At 30.2% G+C, this 22,618-nt stretch overlaps 3 protein-coding genes across 6 annotated transcripts; 1 reads left to right on the top strand and 2 right to left on the bottom strand.

Moving 5' to 3' along the window:
- Positions 1-1,111: 1,111 nt before the first annotated feature.
- Positions 1,112-1,756, bottom strand: LOC145958797 (uncharacterized). The gene has a single exon (XM_083076343.1). It carries the CDS (start codon positions 1,754-1,756, stop codon positions 1,112-1,114), a length of 645 nt encoding a protein of 214 aa, XP_082932469.1.
- Positions 1,757-3,065: 1,309 nt separating this feature from the next.
- On the bottom strand, positions 3,066-10,356 carry LOC109806167 (putative aldo-keto reductase 1). Of its 2 annotated transcripts, XM_083059201.1 has the most exons (11): positions 10,286-10,356; positions 10,013-10,180; positions 9,641-9,844; positions 9,356-9,528; positions 8,690-8,786; positions 8,278-8,434; positions 7,895-8,076; positions 4,481-4,638; positions 4,253-4,349; positions 3,821-3,974; positions 3,066-3,488 (listed from the first exon to the last, which is right to left on the bottom strand). In XM_083059201.1, exons 1-11 carry the CDS (start codon positions 10,334-10,336, stop codon positions 3,295-3,297), a joined length of 1,635 nt encoding a protein of 544 aa, XP_082915327.1. In that variant the 5' UTR covers positions 10,337-10,356; the 3' UTR covers positions 3,066-3,294. The 2 variants fall into 2 exon arrangements, with proteins under 2 accessions (XP_082915327.1, XP_082915326.1); XM_083059200.1 differs by lacking the exons at positions 7,895-8,076; positions 8,278-8,434; positions 8,690-8,786; ... (2 more) ...; positions 10,013-10,180; positions 10,286-10,356 and adding exons at positions 4,801-5,004; positions 5,364-5,531; positions 5,601-5,757 and having other exon boundaries at positions 4,481-4,653.
- A 2,919-nt stretch (positions 10,357-13,275) lies between these two features.
- LOC109796138 (myosin-binding protein 1) lies at positions 13,276-18,780 on the top strand. 3 transcript variants are annotated; one of them, XM_020355791.3, is made up of 4 exons: positions 13,276-13,432; positions 13,929-15,148; positions 15,426-16,937; positions 18,373-18,780. In XM_020355791.3, exons 2-3 carry the CDS (start codon positions 14,047-14,049, stop codon positions 16,922-16,924), a joined length of 2,601 nt encoding a protein of 866 aa, XP_020211380.1. In that variant the 5' UTR covers positions 13,276-13,432; positions 13,929-14,046; the 3' UTR covers positions 16,925-16,937; positions 18,373-18,780. The 3 variants fall into 3 exon arrangements, with proteins under 3 accessions (XP_020211380.1, XP_020211381.1, XP_082915325.1); XM_020355792.3 differs by lacking the exon at positions 13,276-13,432 and adding an exon at positions 13,460-13,687; XM_083059199.1 differs by lacking the exon at positions 13,276-13,432 and having other exon boundaries at positions 13,702-15,148.
- Positions 18,781-22,618: the final 3,838 nt, after the last annotated feature.

Genomic DNA, 22,618 nt, shown 5'->3' with positions numbered 1-22,618 from the left:
TTTCCAAAGATTATATCCAAATCTCACTAAGAGATATTCCAATTCATACCATAACCTTACTCCTCTAAGTCCTATTAGCTTTCCAAACCAAACACACATAAGAACCCTAACCAAACCCTTTCCAGCTCAATCCAACCTCAATCATGCGTAAAACATGGAATCAATGTGATATTTCAACTCCATACATATTAGATTAAGTCTTATAAGTACTACCCTTACCTCAGAAACTTCAGAAATACAAGATTTGAATAAAACCCTCAAATTCCCAATTCAAACTTCAATCTCACTTTTCAAGGCTTTAAAGGTTGAATCTCTTGAAACTCTAGTTGTAAAGATTGATCATGGCTTGATAAGCTTCCCAAATGTGTCCTCAGCTTCCCTCCGGACCAGAGCCCATCTCTCTACTTTCTCTCTCTAGAATTGTCCCTGTCTGACAAATGAGACCTTCTGGTCCTAAGTCCCCATATATAGCTTTTTCCAAATTTTTCAAATTTCACCCTTAGCACCTATTCACCTCAAATATCCTATTCCTTGAAGTATTTCAACTCCCTAAGCTCTAAAACAACTTCAAATTCACTCAGAAAGACCAAATTTATCTTATGTTCCTATCCTTCAATCTCCTACCTGTTCTATTCCTTTCTATTACAATATCCACAACCCAACACCATATGAAATGCAACATGTATCAACACACAAACAAACATCACTTTTAGATACATATGCTTGGAATAATGAGTTGCATGCCATAATACTTCACTTAACCAAGATGAGAAGGAAGGTGATAAGGTGATCAGTCTTCTTCCCTCTTAGTACCAATTCAGTATAATGGTGTACAATGCATCATTCACCAAATTCATGCGCGCACATGCCTATATCAACATCTCTAAACATCAACATCTCATCTCATACTACAAAATCACTATTATGCTTAAACAACTAGTCAAAACTACATCAACATACAACATGCACAGAGGTAAGTACATTTCTAATCCACATATCCATAATCCAATCCAAATCCATATAAACAACATATACATACATGCATACATACATATATATATATATATATAATATATCTATCAATTAGCTCGGTATTTCCATGGCGTTACACTCAAAAGGCACCTTCAACAACTTCATCACTTCTAATGGAGACTCTTTGCTCTTGTGCGTGAAACTTGCTGGTCAATTCAGTAATTGTGAGAGTTTGCAAATCACAAGACTCTTCAATTGCAGAAATCTTGGCTTCAAATCTTTCGGGCACTGAAACCATGATTTTTTCGACAACCTTTTGATTTGTAAATGATATTTCACCAAGAAGTCGCATTTGGTTCACAACATCTATTAATCTGCCAGAATAATCTTTAACAGATTCATTATCCTTCATCTTCATCAATTCAAATTTTCTCTTCAATATGAGAAGCCTAACAGATTTGACTCCGTTACTGCCTTCAAATTCATCTTGAATCTTGTTCCACACTTGTTTAAGTGTTTCTAAGTCCATGATTTTAGTATAAATATGATCTGCAAGTCCTGCATGTAGGCAAGTGATAACTTTATCTTTCTTCAGTTTCTCCTCCTCATAAGCTTTGATTTGTGCAATGGTTGGATTTTCTCTCAATGGTGGTAGATCAGCTTCAGAAATTACAACATTCCATAAACCTTGAGATCTTAAAACAAATTTCATCTTAACGACCCAAATATGATAATTTTCACCATTAAACATTGGAATTGTTGGTGAATAGGTGGAAGTAGACATCCTTGCACCAAAAATTGTTTGAATAATAAATCACTTAATTTAGTGTTTGCACTCAACCTCAATGTGTTTAGCGCTCAATAAACTTTTTTCTCACAGCCCGTAAGAAGCAAACTCTTGATACTACTTGTTAGAAATATAATATAGAAAAATTGGATCTTGCAGGCAAATTAAAATTAAAATTGAAGATGGAAAACTATCATCAAATTACCATTAAAATTCATAAAAGAGGATGTCTTTGTATAAACTTACAATCAATTTAAAATTCTTAACAAATCTCATTTACTAACAACTCTACTTGTTGAGATTATATTGAATAACTGAAAATAAAATATAATAAATAAAACTGTAATAATAACAAATATCTTATCTAAAATTTATTCAAAATTTAAAATTTAAATAAAGAAAAATTTCATAAATCTGTCGATCCAGATCGAGCGAACTAAGCACGCGTAAAGACAGTGTACCCTCAAGAAAAAAAAAAAACATTAGACAAAATGTGGTGATTAGCTCATTGCAAACGTCGGAGAAAGAAAAAGAGTCCTTATTCCTTCTAGAAAGTAGAAACGTCTTGAAATAATCATCCAACTATATTACTCCAAACGAGAGATGTGAACTATAAAATGAGTAATGTAATGAAATGATAAAACGAGAAAAGCTTATAAAAAAAAAGGAGAAAATAAAAACGTAAGTAACGTAATTTGTATGTAATTTATATAGAACTTATTTGAATATAAGCTTTGATTTATATTTAGTAGAAAAGTTTAAAAAGAATCTTATACGCTTGTATTAGACATGGAACTAATTGAGAGAAAGAAAAAGGTATTAAAAAAAAAAGTGAGAAACTCATCCTCCAAACTAGATACTATAATTTACATAGAAAATAGATTTGTTGCATCATAAAAACTATATTGCAGTATAAATTAAAATCTTTAACCAACCAAATATCTAAAATCAAACTCGTCTCCATTAACAAAGTCAAGAATTGAACCTATCCCATGCTTAAGAGAACCCTACTATCTACCATGTGTACTGGAACTTGTTTTTGTTCCGAGATTTAATACTCCCTTTATTTTTTATTCATAGTCGTTTTGTCAAAATTTATCATTTTTTTCATTGTTATTTTACTAAAATCAATGATTTATTAATTTTTTTCTCATTTTTATCCCTGATAATTAATGTATGTTTACTGAACAATGTGTCTATTTATTTCTAATGTTTACTTATTTTTTCTCCAACCACCTATGTGAAGTTAATGTTATATTTAAAAGAGTAATATGTTTCCAACGAAATACTATAAAAAAATAGAGGGTAGAATAGAAAAGTAAGTAATAAATATTTTTGAAAACTAAAATATCAATCATTTTCTTAAATCCCGTGCAAAACCTTAAACGACTATGAATAAAAAACAGAAGGAGTAATATTCTCTGCACATCTACTATCTACAGCATGTATCGGTAGCTTCCTGATATTAGCCTCTGTCAACCTTGTTACCCTCAATTCATGACTTAATAGAATCTCTAACTGAAAAGTTGAGTGGTTCAGGTTGAAACCCTTGAATCTTTTTGAGGTGTGTTAGCAAACTTCCAGGTAAAGTGTTCCAGTCCAAAGTAGTGTATACCACCTGCTACATCATCAATGGGAACCGCCTCAGAAACTTCTCTCAGGTCCCTTTCTGACAATTTCACTGCTAACGCACCTAGGTTTTGATCCAGGTTCTTAATCTTGGTTGTTCCTGTAAAGACGCATAGAAATTAAGGGAAGTAATTAGGCACTTTGCTCTAAAAAGAAAAAAAGTAAATACAAAAATTTCTATAAGATTTTGGAATCATAAGATAATTTATGATTTAGGGAACACATGGAATGCAGAACTATACTGCCCATACACCCTAGACCAAGGTGTATAGTTCTTCACTTATTTGACCAGTGCACAAATTACATGACTAAAATATACTGTGTATAATAATTTGATCAGATTGACAAATAATAAGAATAAAAAAAAAAATACCATATTCATGATACTTAGGATCCTAGCTCAGAGTATCTCAAAGAGATATTGTCACTCACCAGGAATAGGTACAACATCCTCGCCTTGCTGGAGTACCCATGCTAATGCCAACTGGGCAGGAGTGGCCTTATGCTTCTTAGCAAGGGTTTCAATTCGATCATATATATTCTTATTCTTGTTCATGTTCTCGGCTTGGAAACGTGGATGTACTTTCTGATAAGTGAAATAACCATCAGAAAAAAAACATATTTTTCCAAAAGAAAAATGTATGATTTTTATACTCTTTTATGTGAGAAAAGCAAATAAAGTTGGCATACTTCAGCTTAAATACACAAGTATTTGTAACTAAATAATAGACAACAAACCAACCAATATTTAATTATATTTAATTAAAGATTTAAATTGACCACTGTTATTTGATAATTGCCACATGTTAACAATGTAAGCAGCAGAAATAGTACATGACACATGTAAATGCTAAAATGCTATACCAGGGAGCTTGTTGCAGGAACATTTTCCACAACTCCTTTGCCGCCAAAAAAGCCACGACCAAGAGGACTATATGGTACAATTCCAATACCAAGTTCCCTGTATCAATAAAGCATTAAAAAAGTGAAGTTGAGCTTACACAAATACAGCCAACAGAAACTCCACTTTTCTTGACCCTCCTTTCAAGTAGAATTGCACTGTCATGAACTTCAAGAAGAACTTGAACTAACCTGCACAGAGGAACTACCTCCTCCTCAATGTCACGAGTCCATAGAGACCACTCTATTTGCACAGCTGTGATGGGATGAACTGCGTGTGCTCTGCTAATTGTATCTGGGCTGGCTTCAGATAACCCAATATACCTCACTTTGCCCTCTTCCACCAGTTTCTTAAGTTCACCCACCTATAATATAACAAACTTATTACTAATATATCTACAATCTACTTATCTAGTGAGATATGCCAGATAATATCATCATATAGTAAAAATTCACAGGTATATAATGTGTACTATGATCATTGATCAAAATCATAGATAGGTTTCCTTAACTGTTTCCTCTATAGGTATAGATGTGTCCACTCTATGCTGATAATAGAGATCAATGTATTCAACACCAAGACGCTTCAAACTAGCTTCACAGCATGAGCGCACATATTCAGGCGAACCCTTGATGTGCATATTAGAAAAATCTAATCTCGCAATACCAAATTTTGTGGCTAGCTGGACCTGTTCTCTAGGTAGCTGCTTCAAAGCCTAGTCAACAGAATCAAAGAACGACAAACTCAATATATTGACATGACATCGACAAAGTTCCATTACTCCAACATCAAATAATTGACAAACACATGTAACACCCTATATTTATCTTTTTCGTATATAAGCATTTCAATTAAAAAAATCCTTCCTTAAAACTAAAAGGATACAAAAATGTTGAAATTCAAGTGTGAAATGAGCCCCACCTTGGTTATAGTTGAACATATTAAGTAGTACTAGTACACCCAGTAATCTTAAGGTTTTAGGTTATATTGTGATGTCAAATTCATTTATGTGCTCACTATTTCTAACTACACATACACAAGCATTAAAATTAGCAGAAAAGAAACGGTTTGTACCTTTCCAAGCAAAACTTCATTAGCGGTGGCTCCATAAACATCAGATGTATCAAAAAATGTTATTCCTTTGGTGAATGCATAGTTGATAATAGATACGGCATCCTGTTCTGGGAGAGGGTCATTGTAGGCTCCAGTAAGGCCCAGACATCCGAATCCCAATTTTGAAACCTGTACATAGAAAAACAAGACGTGTATTAGTAGTGTAAAAAATTAAAGAGACTAATGTAGTTTGGTTACCTCAAAGCCTTGGGTTCCAAGTTTAACTCTTGCACTCTCTATTGCGGCCATTTTGGTTGCCGATTGCACCTCTTTCAATTCTGTGTCCCCCCCTTGCAGCCATATGGATATTATTTCTTCTTTACTCTTTCGCTTCGTTTCATTGTGTCAACGTGGGCCATGTTTTCAACACTAATTACGTTTTCACTTTCCTACGTCAATTTATTTTGCCCTTGTTATTCTTTTTTAAGACCCATTATTTAATTCAATATATTTTTTAGAATATTTTTTATATTCTTATTTTATAATAATTAAAAAATTAGTTGATAATATTAATTTTGTTTTAAAATTTGTAAGGTTTTTTTTAAAACAAATAACTAGGGATAGTTGCATATATTTGTAGATAAAATTCACAACTAATAATAAATAAATATATATGGATAATTTAAATAGATACATTTTAGCTTATTAAATTTATTTAAATTTATGAGATTGTAGTATTTTAAATTAATTTTTAAATTGAAGAATCTTGATTAATAAAATTATGTATAATATTTTAATAATTTAAATTTTAACTTTCAAATTATTATTTTAAAATAATTAGAAATCATTAATATGTTTTTTTAATAAAAACTTATGAATATTAAAAAAATTACAATTATTCACTCAACAAGTATCGTTATAAATATGAGATAAATACAAAACGAATATTTATTAGACAATATAGATAGTCGAGCTATTACCTATATCTACCTCACCCCTTTAACATCCATATCTCAAATATGAGACTCTTATTTTACTAATAATTTATTAAACAAAGAGAAATACATTAATTAAAGTTATTTTTGTTGTCAAAAGTATTATTATAAATTAAATTTTGTTATATAATTCTCTTATATTTAATTTTTTGACATAGTAATAATTATTATATTTAATTTTTTGACATAGTAATAATTATTTAATTAACTCGTATAAAAAATAAATTTTATGAACATCCATAAAAGATATTTTAAATTATTATTTTGAATTTTATATTGATAATAATTATGTAGACTAAAATTTAGTTACACATGTAAGGCATGTAACATTAAATGTGAAACAAGTTGTCCATTTTAATAATATTGAAACTAAATGTTTCATCGTTTTTTTTTAATATGGGTTAGGTTATATTGAATTTATGTTGGTTCAAATTCAATCCAATTTTTTTTTATGTATCATGTTTTAGAGTTTAAATTTAACTTGATCAAAAACTAAAACATATATGAATGAGGTTGGATTAATTTGGCTTTGTTATATTATATTAATCTTAATATTATGTATAATTAAATTATAAAATAAAACAAATAAAAAATTAAATTAAGATAATTTATAATACATATTTTAAAATAAATAATTATATTATAAATATAATATTATAAAGTATTGCTAAATTTTTAATATTAATGTACAATATTTCAAAAAAAAATTATATTCTATAAGAAAAATATTATATTTCAAATTAAGTCAAATAACTTAAACTCGTCTTAATAATACATCATATTTAATTTCAAAATTCAAACCCGTTCAAATCAAATTTGGGTCATATCAGATTTGAGAGTTAAATTGAACTATATTCATCCCTAATTTTTTATATTCATTATTTTACTTTTTTTTATACTTTTTCTAGTATACGTTTTATTTGAATTTCACTTGTCATTTTTACTTGAATTTATTAACATTATTTCTTCTACCAACATTTGTATTTTTTTTTTACAATGATAATAATGACTAATAAAGTTAAGACTTATGATATTATGTATACTACTTACCCCCACTAATAGGTTGACTTTAGTCATTTAATTATATTTATATTTTAAGACACATGAAACCGATTACACAATTTATTTTTTATTATTACTTTAATTTTCATTTTTTAAATCTTTATTTGCTTTTCTTTATAATAAAATTTAGTGGCATTCTCTTTTAATCTATACTTATAAATTTTGGTACAATATATCCACGCACTGTAACCAAAATATATATATATATATATATACCCACGTACTAGTTTAAAATTAAAAACTTTAACCAACCAAACATCTATTAACCAACCATCAAGAGTCCAAAGTTAACTTGGACTATTATTATGCATATCTTAAGTTACATATTCCAGAACCAAGAAAACAAAAATAACCATTCAAGTTTACAAATATACTTATTCACATCATATGCATAATACATCGGTAGCTTACAATCGAACTATCTTTAGCATCATCAAACACTTGAAGGTTCACAAATCAGTGAATTATCCGACTGAAAAGGATTTCAAGTTAGACCCTTGAATTTTTTGGAGGAGTGTAGGCACATTTCCAAGAAATTTTATCATTTCCACTGAAGTGTCGAGTCCCTGCAACATCATTTATGGGAACTGCCTCAGAAATTTCTCTCGAGTCATTTTCTGTAAATTTCATTGATAGTGCACCGATGTTTTGATCCAGGTTCTTAATCTTGGTTGTTCCTGTAAAGGTCCACTCAAAATTAGTAGTTGATTAATTAGTTAATCACTCGCGAACTGAGACAATTTAGTTATACACACATCTAAACATTTACCTATATATATATATATATATATATATATATATATATATATATATATATATATATATTATATAGATAGATAATTTGTCCTTGGTTGAAGAAAAGATATTCGGTGACTCACCAGGAATAGGAACAACATCGTTTCCTTGGTGGAGAACCCATGCTAATGCTAACTGGGGAGGAGCGCACTGGTGTTTCTTAGCAAGACTTTCTAATTGGTAATATATATTCTTGTTCTTCTCTATGTTTTCTGCTTGGAAGCGGGGATGATGTGCAGTCTGATAAGTGAAATGGAAAAATAACATGGTTGAAATACTTTTCATCATTACTTTGTTTGTAACACACACACAGTGTTTGAAATTTGATGAATGCATCCATATTGTGTAATTATATATAAAATAAGGGAACACATTTTCTCAACATGTAATTTGGGTTCAAGATGAAGCATTGATTGTCATTATCTGCTATTTTTCACATCCAAAAATTCTACAATATGCAGCAGAAACACCCAAGTAACTGCTAAAACGTTGTACCAGGATACTATTTGCAGGCACTTTTTCCAGAACTCCTTTGCCACCAAAAAATCCTCTACCAAGAGGGCTATATGGTACAATTCCAATGCCAAGCTCCCTGGCATTAGCAATAAAAGCTTTAAGTAAGTACTTCATTATAACATAAACCACATAACATTAGCAATCAGAACATTTTTCCATTTTTATTTTTCTACACTCTTTTCATGTAGCTCATGATTAAATGGAACATTGGTTTTGAGGTATGTTACTACTTTTTCAAAAATCACATTTCTTATTAAAATGTGTTTAGTGGGATTTTAACATTCTTTGAAAATATTTATAAATTTTTAATTAATTTAAAATAAGAAGATGAGTTGAATAAGTGGGTTAAAATATAACTTTCTACATTCTTATGTAAATATAACATTTTCATTCTTCATTCTAAGAATCAAAATGAAATGAATTATGTTATGACTACTTTTTCGAAAATAAATTATATTCAAAAATATTTTTTTAAAACTCTAAACAAATATGAGAATATGACATTTTTAACTCAATATTTTTTAGAATCAATTTTCATGAAACAAATACACTTAAAGAGATGATCAAATTATTTATTTATTTTAGTTAAGAAACAATTATGAAAGTTGTACATTCCTATGAACTTGGAGAAGAACTTGAACTAACCTGCAGAGAGGAACTATCTCGTCCTCAATGTCACGAGTCCAAAGGGACCACTCTAATTGTAGAGCAGTGATGGGATGAACTGCATGTGCTCTTCTTATTGTATCTGGACTGGCTTCAGATAACCCTATATACCTCACTTTTCCCTCTTCCACCAGTTTTTTCAGTTCACCTACCTATATCATTACAAACTTATTAATAATATGTAATAAAAAGTAACAAGTATATAATAACTTAATAATAAGTTTTAAGGCATTTAAAGGTGCATTTGAAGAAGTAATCCCCAACTGTTTCCTCAATGGGTACTGTTTGGTCCACCCTGTGCTGATAATAAAGATCAATGTATTCAACGTGAAGGCGTTTCAAGCTAGCTTCACAACATGATCGCACGTATTCTGGTGTGCCATTGACTTGTATTTTAGGAAAACTTAATCCTGAAAGCCCAAATTTCGTTGCTACCTGCACCTTTTCTCTAGGTAACTGCTTTAAAGCCTGTTCAATAGAATCAAATAGTGAAACACTCTGCAACGTAAGTAACTCATCCACTGATCCATTAAAAAAGATAAAAGTAATACATATTTATAATGAGTTACAAGAAAATGATAAAAGTCGTGTACATTAATTATAGCATTATATATAAGGGTGGAAAGAGTAGGTTACTTTTCCGAGCAAAAGTTCGTTAGCATTGGCCCCATAAACATCAGCAGTGTCAAAGAAAGTGATTCCTTGGTTGAATGCATGCTTAATAACTGATATGTCTTCCTCTTCCGGAAGAGGGTCGTTATAGACTCCACTAAGGCTCATGCACCCAAACCCCAACTTTGAAACCTATTCAGATATGGAAATTTTCTCAAAATAATGCACTAGAATAAGATAAATTAGTTGAATGAGGAATAGGACTATAGATAGGGTTAATATGAATAGATTCAATACCTCGAGGCCTTGAGTTCCAAGTTTCACTCGAGGAATCTGCACTTCCGCCATTCTGCATAACTACATTCTACAGTCACCACTCATTCAATTATACCATTTTTGGTATTTGATGGTGATATGACTTGTAATCATTTATACAGATATTTTCCAATGAATGGTTTCAAAGTTTTAAAATATATATATATAGAAATGTAAAAGAGAGAAATAGAAAACAGAAAAAGAAATTGAAAATAAAAGCATTTAATTTAGAAGAAGTATAAAAAAGAAATAAAGAGAAAATATATCTATATCTATACACAAAATATATTTTTTTATTTTTGTATACATAATATTTTTTACAGTTTTAACTTTTAAAATAAAAAATTGCATAACAATAATAGATAAAAATTATAAAAGTCTTTTAATCTTGAAAAAATTATTATTATATCTATACTAATATATAAAGAGAATATATTTTTTAATAATCACCTTAATTTTCATGTTTAATAGATTATTATATTATTTTATTATTAAAAACTAATATTTTTATCAAATTTAAGATTTGAGTCCAAAATCTTAAAATTTATGAACAAATTATAACACAGTTAAACCAACATATTTTTATTATTAAACCTTATTTTTTAATTTTATTTTTAATAAAAATCCGAAATATATCAATTTCGTTAATAATAATAATTATACTTTATTTTAATAATATGTGTATTTAAATAAGACACGAAATGTCTTTATTTCTACTAATAAAAAAATAATAATGTTTTAAAATAAAATTTAAATTTAATAATTAATTCAATTTTTTATTTAATCAATTAAGTCAATAAAAAATTGGTAGTTTTCTTTTCATTAAATCAATCGAATCCAAATGAGTTCATAAGTAAACAATTTATTAGTGATTTATTTTGAAATGAATGTTTTTCTATTTCATGCTCGCCCTTGTTATTTTTTCATTGATTTGCGAAAATGTGTGACACTTTTTTAATTTCTAAGCTACATTGGTTTATTGCTGACTACATGCTTTTCAATGAGAAGATTTGTCAATTTTTTAACGGATTAAATATATTTTTTAGTATTTTAAATTTAAAGCAAAATTATTTTTAATCTTTTAAATTTAAAATTATTTTTTTAAAATTTTTATATTTTAAATTTTTTTACTTTAATTCTTATATTTAAATTTTGTTAAAAAATTTGTCAAATATTTTCACATAAAATCAATCAATTTAATGATAAAAAAATGATACTAAATAATTGTCTCAGTATATTAATTTTTAAATATATTATTGATAATTTAAAAAAAAAATCTTTTATCATATATTTGAATTCTATTGCTATTATCATAAGTTTGATGAATGAAAAAAAAGAAAGTAAAAATACTATATTATTTATCTATTTACAATTTCTATTTAAATTATATTTATTGATTATATTTCAACAATCATGTTTCAAATAAAAGGGCGAATGGCATTATTTGATTGGAAATAGAACTGTGCTTAAGATCACGCCCACCACACCACACCATACTAGCCGACATTTCTATCTTGCATTGGTCATTTTCAACTTTTCAACCGACCATTAGTTGTGCTTTTTTGCTAAAGTTTGTCACATTATAATAATAATAATATTACTATTATAGTATTATCGTATTATTTCTATAAAAAAATCATTAAATTAATACTTCAAAGATAAAATTTTAAAAAAAATATGTCAACATATTTATTTCTATAGGTTAAATTAGTGACCGAAAAAAGTATATCTAGTTTAAAATCAAATATATCAATCTACATGAAATGTAATTTTGTTTCAGGTAGTAACATTTACGGTAAGATTGTTTATAAGATAGGTTAAAATAAGATTATCAAAACAAAAAATTATTAACATAAATTTAGTATTATGCTGTGCAAAATGTTAATATTTATAATGTCAACAAGTTTTATTATTAATAAACAATTCTTAAAAATTATATATTAATAAAAAAATTAAAATATTAACCGTAATTTAGTAATTGTAAGAATTAATATGGCATTTTAAATTTTTTTAGCAATTTAATTAATTGATAATCATAATAAAATTAATTAAAATATCAAAGTTAATATATTAACTTATTGAATTGAAATATATGATAAAATTAATTATTAAACCTGTTAAATGTAAAATCATAGAGAGTGAAATAAATAACTACTTGGTCAAATTTTGAAATTTAGTAGCTATATATTTTAAATAATTATAAAATTTGATATTTTAATTTATTTTAGATCATCTATCATCTTAAAAATTAGGATAATATTTTTAATTTTATTCTCGATAATGAATAACTTTTTAATTGAAATAATATAATAAAATTAAATTTATATCATTATTTGGCCAGTTTTATACAATAGAAAAGTTTAATTATCATATATCAGTCAAGGTAATAATTTTAATATGACAACGGCAACTATACTAGTTTTTGGAATGTTTACTGACATTGAATGATAAAAGTTTAGTGCGCGTTGCTTAAAATACTTTTTAGTTTTAAGAGTTAAATGGATATCCATTGTTAGTTTAAAATATTTTATTCTATTAGCTAATTAAGTTTAATACCGTAATTTAATGACACATTACATAATACATTTATCGATTTGATAATACATAATTGTTTGTGATCAAATTGATTTTCCCCCAAAAACTCTAAGCGTGTGGTTCAGCGGTAGGGGTTGATCCACGTTTAAGCAAGGTCAGGGGTTCGAATCCTGCCTTGTGTATGCAGTCGCGTTAAATCTTGGGGCCAGTTATTCCATCCTTTGAGATGCCTCCCTAGTAGCAAGGAAATTAGTAGCAAGGAAATTAGTCACTGCTGTCAGCGGTGAATACGAGGAACGAACCTAAAAAAAAAAATTGATTTTCCCTTACTCATCACTCACAAGACCTTTTTGTTCTTGTCGGCTTCTTATCTTTTTCTTTTATTTTCCGCAAAAAAAAAAAAAAAAAGTTAATGTGAATACTGCGTGGATTTCCGTTGGAAAGTTGAAGCTTTCGGTTGGGTTTACTTTGTTGTGTGGATCGGTCTCTCACCTTCGTACCACTTCTCCAGCTATTCTATTCTAATAACGCCTTATATTCTCTCTCAACATTCGCATCATATCGTATCATATAATATAATCATCATAGCATAAGGTATTTCACTTCATCTATTTCTATTATTGCTTTCACTTCCTTTAAATAACTCATTACTCATCACTGTTAACTAATTACTCCCTTCTTTATTTCATTCTCTAAATTTTATTCACTTCTTTAACTCATCTTATGCTTAAAAAATCTCGATTACGTTTCATCACTTGCTGCTGATGATATTGGCAGGAATAACATTTACGTTTCACTTTATTTCTCTTTCTTTTACCTGAAACTTTATAGTGCATCACGATTTTCTTGGTATGGATTCATTTGTTTAAGATTAGGATATTAATCAAATTAAATTCATAGTTGTTCGAACTTCTTGCTTCAGTTTCAATGCTTGATCTTGTTTTAAGCATCGTGTTTATGCACTTCCACCCTCTCCCCAACACTGTCAATAATGTTTTTGATGAAATTTCAAATTATTGGCTGAGGATAGTTCATAGATAAACAATAATTCTGATTATGATTTTTTTTTCCCTTCCTGGATGTATTTCAGTTTCAACCTTTTGCCTTGAATTATTTATATCATCACGGGAAGAAGGTCAAAGTTTGATCTGTTTCAAGTTTGGAGCAATCGGTTTTCTAATTTTGAAGCCACTTGAGTTGGGTATGTGATGGCTACTTCAGGAATCTCGTCTTCCGGGTGGCGTAAGTTCTCCCCAAGTGTTGCCACGTCGTTGGCATCGGCTTTTCTCGAATGGTTGCTGATCTTTTTCCTGTTTATTGATGCTGGTTTTTCTTATGTTATAACAAAGTTTGCTGGTTACTGCAAATTGCAAATACCTTGCCTGTTCTGCTCGAGGCTTGATCATGTGTTAGGCGAGGAGAAAAGAGGATATTATTGGGACTTGATCTGTAGTAATCATAAGATGGAGATTTCTTCTTTAGTCCTTTGCCGGGCACATGATAAGCTTGTAAATGTTCAAGGAATGTGTGAAAGTTGCCTCTTCTCTTTTGCTACCATCAATAGATCCAATGCTGAAACTTACCGGTTATTGGTGGGTAAAGTGGGGGAGGGATCTGAGTCCAGATTTGATCAGGACCCGTTACTGGGTGAAAACGAGATTGCAAAATGTTGTTCTTGTTGTAATGAGCAATGGGTTTTAAAAGGTTACGATCAAAGGTTGGCATTTACCAAGTCAATTGGGTCTGGTGCTGCTGATTTTGATACATCAAATGTTGCTGGAAACAATTTTCATAGGAAAAGAAGAGCAAAACCATTTGCATCAACCAGAGCTGCACGCCTTAGAAATAAACAGGTGGATCCTTTGTCTCATGTAGGTTACACTGAGCTAAAGGTTACTTCTGATACTGAGTCTGAAGCAGAAGTTTCCTTATCTGATGATGATGGTACAAGCATACCAGTTCGGGGAACAGATGACACCAAGGAAGATATAGAAGTTCCATGTGAACATGTGGAGCCCTGCATCCTTGATTTAAATGAGAATTTGGTTTCAGAGAAGCTCAGGACTTCAGCTTCTGGACTTCAGCTGTTGTTATCAGAGTCAGGAATGCAATTAGAAAATACAGAGATTCACGGTACTAATTCTACAGCAGCACCATTGGAAAGTAGGAATGGTTTGGCCGAACTTGATTCTCAGCAGCAGGTTGAGAGAAATGTTGTTTGTCCTTCCCCAAGTGAGCCTATTTCCTTTAATGAAGTCCCTGCATTATCAAATAAAATAGGAGTTCCTGCTCAAGTATCAAAGGAAAACTGTAAGTTATTTTTTGCAGTTGCTTTTATATACCATGCAACACTTATTTTCATAAACCATTATAAGTCTGCCTTTTTGGTTTGAGAAAATATTTACTAATTTCATAAATCATTACAGTAAATAAAGTAAAAACAAGATGATATTTCAGTAATTATTTATGAAAGCAGTAAATATTTTTTCAAACAAAAAAGGCTCCTAATTTTTTCACTATTTTAACTCCTCAAGTACCATGAGCTTTTTTGTACTGACAATATACCTGTTGTCCATTATTTTATTAGATAATCTGACAACTGATGAAGTGGGGATAAAATCTAAGCAAAGAATGACCACGGACTCTGTTGAAATAATTGAGTCAGTTGATAAGCCGACAACATCTGAAGCAGGTTTAGAATCAAACCCCTTTTCTAGTGATATTGGTCAGCAAAATCCGAATTTGCTAGATCTTGGTGATGCCTATAAGCTAGCTGTCAGTAACAGAGGAAGACAGATGTCTGGCATGCTTGTAGAACATTGGCTTGGAAAAGATTGTACAAAAATTAGTGAAGATTTGAAGATATTGCTGTCACAATTTTCAGTTACTAGAGGGACTGATCTGTCTGTTAACGATATCAGTCCTAGATTGTCTATAAACAGTGATGAAGTGAAGACTTCTGATGTTTCTAACTCTGCTGGAATGCAGATACTTCAAAAAATGATTTCACTTGAGCGAAATGAATCTGGTTTGTCTCTGGATGGAAGCATTGTCAGTGAAATTGAAGGTGAAAGCGCAGTTGACAGGCTAAAAAGACAAGTTGATCATGACAGGAAACTTATGAATGCTTTGTATAAAGAGCTGGAGGAAGAAAGAAATGCTTCTGCAGTTGCTGCAAATCACGCATTAGCCATGATCACAAGGCTGCAGGAAGAAAAGGCAGCATTACATATGGAAGCCTTGCAGTACTTAAGAATGATGGATGAGGAGTCAGAGTATGAATCAGAAGCTTTGCAAAAAGCTAATGACCTTCTTGTTGAGAAGGAGAAAGAGATAGAAGAGTTGGAAGCTAAGCTTGAGTTTTACAGGATGAAATTCCCTGATGAATCAGAGCTCGAAAACTTAGTGGAGACAAACTCTGAAATGAAGGTGAAAGATATTGGATTGGATCATTACATTGAAAAGGATGAAAGTATCACTGGAAAGTCAGTTACTGAAAATACTAATATATCTGACAAAGCTAAAGTTATACCCATGTCTTTGGAAAAACAGAATGTTCAATCTCTAAAAGATTCACCATTGGAGTTTCAAGATGAAAGGTTATATATTTCCCAACGTTTGAAGAAGTTGGAGAAGCAAGTTTACTTTTTCCTGAATGTTAATCAATGTCAAGACAATTGGCTAAATTCTGAAAATGATGAAAAAGAATCCCCAGAAAACTGTGAGAAGTTGGATAATAATATTATAGTGCAAGAATCTGTTTCTTCAATTGAATTAAATTCAGATGCCACTGGTGATGATTCCTCATCCAAGGAACCTACAGTTTACGAGAAAAATGGTGAACATGGGTACAATGGACATAACTCCCCTGTGCTGTGGGGAAATATTGATTTATCTTCTACTGGAAGTTTGGTTTTGGATTTTATTGGAAGGCTGCAAGTTCTTGAGGCAGACTTGAGTTTCCTTAAGCACAGTGTCAACCTATCAAGCAATGGAGAAGGACTTAAATTATTGCAGGAAATAGCTGATCACCTGCAACAATTACGCCAGATTGGGATAAGAGAATTAGATCAACCTGTTGCTTGAGGCTGTATATAAGGTCAGTAGTTATTGCTGAACCATTAGTCAATAAATCAAAGCATCTCTTCCTCTCTTTTTCTTTTTTAAATTTATATTGATCCATTTTGCTTTATCTGCTTTGTTTTTTTGGACTAATTTACAAAAGAAATTTGTGTATGATAAGTATGTGCTCATGTGGTTTAGCATATTAATTATGGAGGAAAATGTTTGGCTAAGTTTGATATATGATTAATTTTAGGATATAGAATAAAGAGAATTAGAATAGTTACTAATTAGACTCGTGTCCATCACATCTATAAATAGAAGGATATTAAGGTAGAGGGGAGACATTCATTCAGATTAGTAAACCTTTGTAGGAATAGAGCAGTGGCTCAATTGCAAAAGGGGAAATCCTTGGAGGATAGATTTCTCTCATATTCCTTGTTATTTACTTCCTATTCAATAAAATATTTGTTTTCCTTCCCATTCATATTCTTGGTTCCTAACATTTAGTAATTGAAGCTTCAACTGGGCAAATTTCATTGACTTGGGTACTTTACAAATAAAAAAGATTATTTTCTAATTGGGTATTAGTTAGGGGGATTTTTTTTATGTTGTTGTATTTATAAAATTACTAGATATTTATACTAATTACGAAATAATAAATAGCCGACAATAAATCTATGGGGAAGTGGGCTCGATGTCAAGATGACATGCAGTTGGATAATAGAGTAAATAAAGTCAAGTTGGTAGTTGGATCTTGAAATGTCGCCGCTGTACTGTTCAAGAGTGAACAGGATTCCAGTTGGGGAGTTTTTTAAGATTTTAACCAATTTAGAAAGAAAATAAGAAATAAGCCATAAAAGTGTTTCTCCTAGCTATTTTTCATTAGCTGTAGGAGGAAACAAATGAATGGAAAGATCATTAATCATATATCAGAGGGCATATTAATGATGATATGCCTGCAGAACTCACAAGTGTGCCTCTTAGTTGTTTACCTCACGATAGATAAGTTCCACATGTTTGTTTGCAGACTCTTGTAAAAATGATACATGTACGAAGAAATGAACCTTGATTTTATAGAGGAACCAAAATTCAAGTAATTAATCATTGTGGTCATCTTATATGAAGTTAAATCTTCACTCCACTTGTGGAGTCGTCTTAGTTTTAGGAACATATCATGTTGCCACTGCCAAATAGGTGGTGCAGTGTTCAAATTTGGTATGTATTTACCATGTAGAATGAAGCATAGCCTTGGTATCATATTAAGATTATTTGCTTTATATTATTGGACATACGTTGTGAATATTTCTTTCTTAGTGTCTATCTGTCTTAAGGCTCGGTTGCAAAGTACAATAGTGACATCTAAAGACAGAATACTCAATCCACGCGGCTTATAATTTTTCATCAGATTTTACTATTTTATTTTACTGTATACAATCCTTTTTACCTTTTGGATGTTATATATTTTACAGATTCCTACACTAATGATATGTGACCAAGAGGAAGTTACATTGTACACAAGTGAACCAGGTTACGAAGGCTGGTTGCAACTGTACAGTAACATAGCTTGCTTTCATCCAGGATATAAGAAACTAGGATTTCAAATAATATTGACTTTTTTCCTTTTTTGCTTTCTCCCCCTGCCTTTTTATTCAGGGTTTCATTGAACGTTTTTCTGCATTGAGTTGACAAGGTTTTCGTCTGCCCATTCATATTGTTTTTTTTACAATAAAATTTTCCTTTTGCCGTTTTTTACATTGTAAATGAGTGACTGCATCTTTAATTGGTGTCGTCTTCTTGTATCGGATTGAGTAGTTTGGATTTTGGAAACAGAGTGAATTAACATATGTGAATTTTATATATGGCCGCTATTTGCTCCAGTGTTTGTATAAATATTGCCCCATTTATGTAAATGTGAGACTTCGTTAATAAATTTGTGTGTTTGTGTTAGAAATAAATTCCTAATGGAGGCTAACTAATAATGCTAATTTCTGGGTAAATACTTCCTTATTTTTCATTCAACAATGTCGGAACAAAATACAAGGGAAAATTCTTGGAAATCTGGTTGAGCCATACTCCTGGCAACGTCTCCGAGAGATTCTAGAACAATCTGACGTGGAGAAAAAGCACCGAAACTAAAGAGGCTCACCATATATATATCTTTTTTTTTTTTTATAAGTATACCTCTTATTTTTAAAAAAAAAAATCAAAAATATTTTTAATTTTTTAATTTTAACCTCCAACTTTTAATTTACTATTTTTTTTCTTCTTTTACACACACTTCCTTCCTTCACTATTTCAATTTTCACATGTATTTTTTTGTCTTCTTTTAATTCTTCACTTATTTTAGTAGGTGGTCTTATTTTTCACAAATTTTATATTACTTCTTTTTTCCTCACTTCTTTCACTTTTATTTTTTTCTTCTAACACTTCTTCTTACACATCTCCAAAAACCTTAACATTAAATCTAATGTTATGAAAAAGATATTTCAGAACATTAATTTTACTATTTTCAGAATACTTTATAGGATAATGAAATCAATGTTACAAAGAATATGCTCTAGAATTGTATTTTTTACATACTTTCGAAACGTATTTTCTAAAATAGTAAATTTAGTGTTTTGGAGAGTATTCTTCAAAAGTATGTAAAATAACAATTTTTGGAAAGCATTTTTCGGAATGTTAAATTTACTGTTTCGAAAAGAACATTTCAGAAATATGTTAACAACCAAGTTTCAAAAAATACTTTTCAGGAATACTAAAATTATTTAATAGTTTCTTAAACATTGAAATCATTTACTGTTATGTTTTCTAGACGTGTAAATGGCAGAAGTGCTCAAAGAAAAATACACATTTGGTTTGACATTTTTAACGCTATTGAGAAAGTCACACGCGTTTATAATGTTGTCGAAAAGTAATTTTACATTCTGAGTGCATGTGAAAACTAAAAGAGTGAAGGAATAAGATAATAGTAAGAAAATTGAAAGAGAAAGGGGGAAGAGAGTAATGTAAAATTGAAAGAAATAAACTCTAAACCTAAATTAAAATTACCTATTGAAATAGATAGGAGTGAAGAAAAGATAAGGAAGTATATGTGAAAATCGAAAAAAAGAAAGAATGAAGTGTATAAAAAGAAGGAAAAAAGTATTGAATTAAGTATTGCGACTGTAAAATTAAAAAATTATAAAAATTATAAAAATTAAAAATATTTTAAAATTTTAATTATTTAAAAAAATGTATTTATAAAATATATTCTAAAAAAAAACTGTATATATCATGAGCCAACTAAAGAATTATGATAATTGGGCTACGACGCTTGAAGGAAAAACAAACAGCAATTTAATTTAAACTAAAATATGGCTTGTACTTGCTTAAGTCTCGAATCCATCATGCCAAAGAGGCTTCCTGATTCGGCGCTTGGGCCTGTTCGTGGTTCCATTATATATTGGATAGGCCTTCCTATCAGTTTGGTCCAGTGTGACGAATTCGAGTTTGAGTGGAGAGATTAGGAAAAAAGGAAGGAAATGAAACAATTCTGTACTCCACAGTAAGAATGTTAATAACTTGAAGTAATTCAAAAATAGTTTAAAATTTAATTTAATAATTAATTTGTTGAACTTAAAATTATATTTGATAAATAAATGAGTTTCAAATATATAGTTCGATTCTTTTGATTTATCAATCAGCTCAACATATAAATATATAATTTATGTAATTGATTTTCTATTTTATTTTATTTTATTAAAATTTGAAAGAATTTTTTTAATGTTAGGTATAAGTTAATAATAAACAAATGGACACTAGAATTTTATAGTTATATATTAAATTTTCTATTATTTTATGTAAGGTAAAATAGTTTTTATTTATGTAGATTTTAAGTGTAATTATGTTTCTATATTATTTTATAGATTGAATTTCATAGTTTTTTTTTTTTGCACATAAGGCGTTAAAAGCTCATACTAAAAACCAATGAAAGAAAATTACAGCAGAATTATCTGCCAACAAGAAAAAATGTAACGGGTAAAGTGGAGATTCATTTATATGAATTTTGATAAGATTATATAATATTATAGTAAAAGATAAGGTTATTCTAATAGTAACTTCGGCTTCAATTGATCTTAAAGCGTACTCATGTAGTATTTACTGTCTGTTTGTTTTCAATTTTTTATAAAAATTAATTTTGATGAAATGAATTTCAAACTATTAAATATAATTGAACAAACTGAATTTTGTTATAGATTTTACATAAAAATAAAGAGTTTTATGGTTATGCACTAGTGTTAATACTTGTACACAATAAACAATTTAGAAATCACCGTTGTTATATAGTGTGAAAAATTAACACTGTATATCATTTAAATTACTGATGAGGCCCGGTAGTTGAGTTTTATACGACTTGTAGTTCGGTTAAATCTGGAGTTCTTGATCCAAGATTGAAAATGGGCCAACAAATTAAACCCAAGCCCAGTTTGTATTGTCGGTAGATGAAATATGGGCTCCATGGCCCAGTCACGGTCTTAGACTCCATGTAATTCTGTTCCCACCTCTTTATTTCTTTTCACACCCCAAGCTTGGAAATCTAACTTGGACCAAAAAACTTGGTTTGGTACGTAATGTACATCACATGAATATTGACCCCGAAAAAAAGTAAGGAAAACGAAAGGAAAAACCATACCATGATTAGAAAAACATTAAAAAAAGGCGGAAAGTAGAAATGTGCAGCATACAAAATAAACTTAATTAGAGTCTGAACTTAGACTTAATTAAAATAACATTAATGTATGTGAAATGGTTAGCATTTGAGAGGAAAAATCGGGGTGTTTGATTTAGACTATCTGCACCGTTCTTGACCATTCCAAGCCGCGGATTTTGGTCAACTCGTTACCATATAATATATCATTATCAATGCTCACCTTACATATATATATAAACAAGCATCTATATAAATTTGATTAAACACAGAGTCCACCGTCATTACCGTCCCTAATTGTTTATATGAGAAGTGTGTTAATGTTTGTTATGAGTTGGTGCATGAAGAAGTGTGTGCTGTTGACAACCATGATTCTGCTGTTGAGTTTAGAGAAAACAAGGGCAGGAAGGACATTAGAGGGGGAGCAATGGTTGCACAAGAATCTAGTGTTTCATTCATTGCAAAGAGGTCCCGTACGAGGTTCTCAACGAAACCCGTGTTCGACGGTACCTGGGCACTTTGGCTGAAATTAACGTTAATTGTTCATGCACCACCACTCCTTCACCTTCCCACCAGCCCTACCTTCTCATACTCCTAAATCATCTTCCACTGCTTTAGATACTATGTTAAATATGCATGCATATATTATCTGCGTGTTAGGCATACTCGAAAATCATGTGACTCGAAAAGATTGATAGCGCCGCCTGAGAAGTAAAATCAACACATGATGAAATTATGGGACTCGAAAAAACAAGTGTTGCTCGAAAATAGTGGAAAAGTTGAGACTGTCAGAACATGGAGGTTAAGCCAAAACGGTTACTAAAGAATCAATCGAGAAAACAAGGAACGTGGGAAGAGCGGTTAAAGGAAATTGAGTCAAGACCACGTAGCAAATATAGTGGATAGCGGTTATGAGTCAAAAGCGTACATGTACAGAATTAACCGCCCTTGATTGCTCTATAAATACAAGGAGTACGGACCTTTACTGGGGTCGAAAAACTCATACTAGAATTGGACTCTGAAGCACT

Source organism: Cajanus cajan, chromosome 6 (genome assembly GCF_000230855.2).
Source record: "Cajanus cajan strain Asha chromosome 6, NIPB_CcT2T_4, whole genome shotgun sequence".
NCBI lineage: Eukaryota > Viridiplantae > Streptophyta > Magnoliopsida > Fabales > Fabaceae > Cajanus > Cajanus cajan.
The sequence above is the reverse complement of the archived record's forward strand: the minus strand, read 5'-3'. Positions and strand labels throughout refer to the sequence as shown.

Bases quoted from the DNA above. Each gene is read 5' to 3' on its own strand.
- LOC145958797 (XM_083076343.1), bottom strand. From the start codon at position 1,756: ATGTCTACTTCCACCTATTCACCAACAATTCCAATGTTTAATGGTGAA.
- LOC109796138 (XM_020355791.3), top strand. From the start codon at position 14,047: ATGGCTACTTCAGGAATCTCGTCTTCCGGGTGGCGTAAGTTCTCCCCA. The intron at 15,149-15,425 runs GTAAGTTATTTT...TTATTTTATTAG, and splicing joins TCAAGTATCAAAGGAAAACT to ATAATCTGACAACTGATGAA.
- LOC109806167 (XM_083059201.1), bottom strand. From the start codon at position 10,336: ATGGCGGAAGTGCAGATTCCTCGAGTGAAACTTGGAACTCAAGGCCTC. The intron at 8,435-8,689 runs GTACAACGTTTT...TTCACTTATCAG, and splicing joins TGCCTGCAAATAGTATCCTG to ACTGCACATCATCCCCGCTT. The intron at 3,489-3,820 runs GTGAGTGACAAT...GCGTCTTTACAG, and splicing joins GGATGTTGTACCTATTCCTG to GAACAACCAAGATTAAGAAC.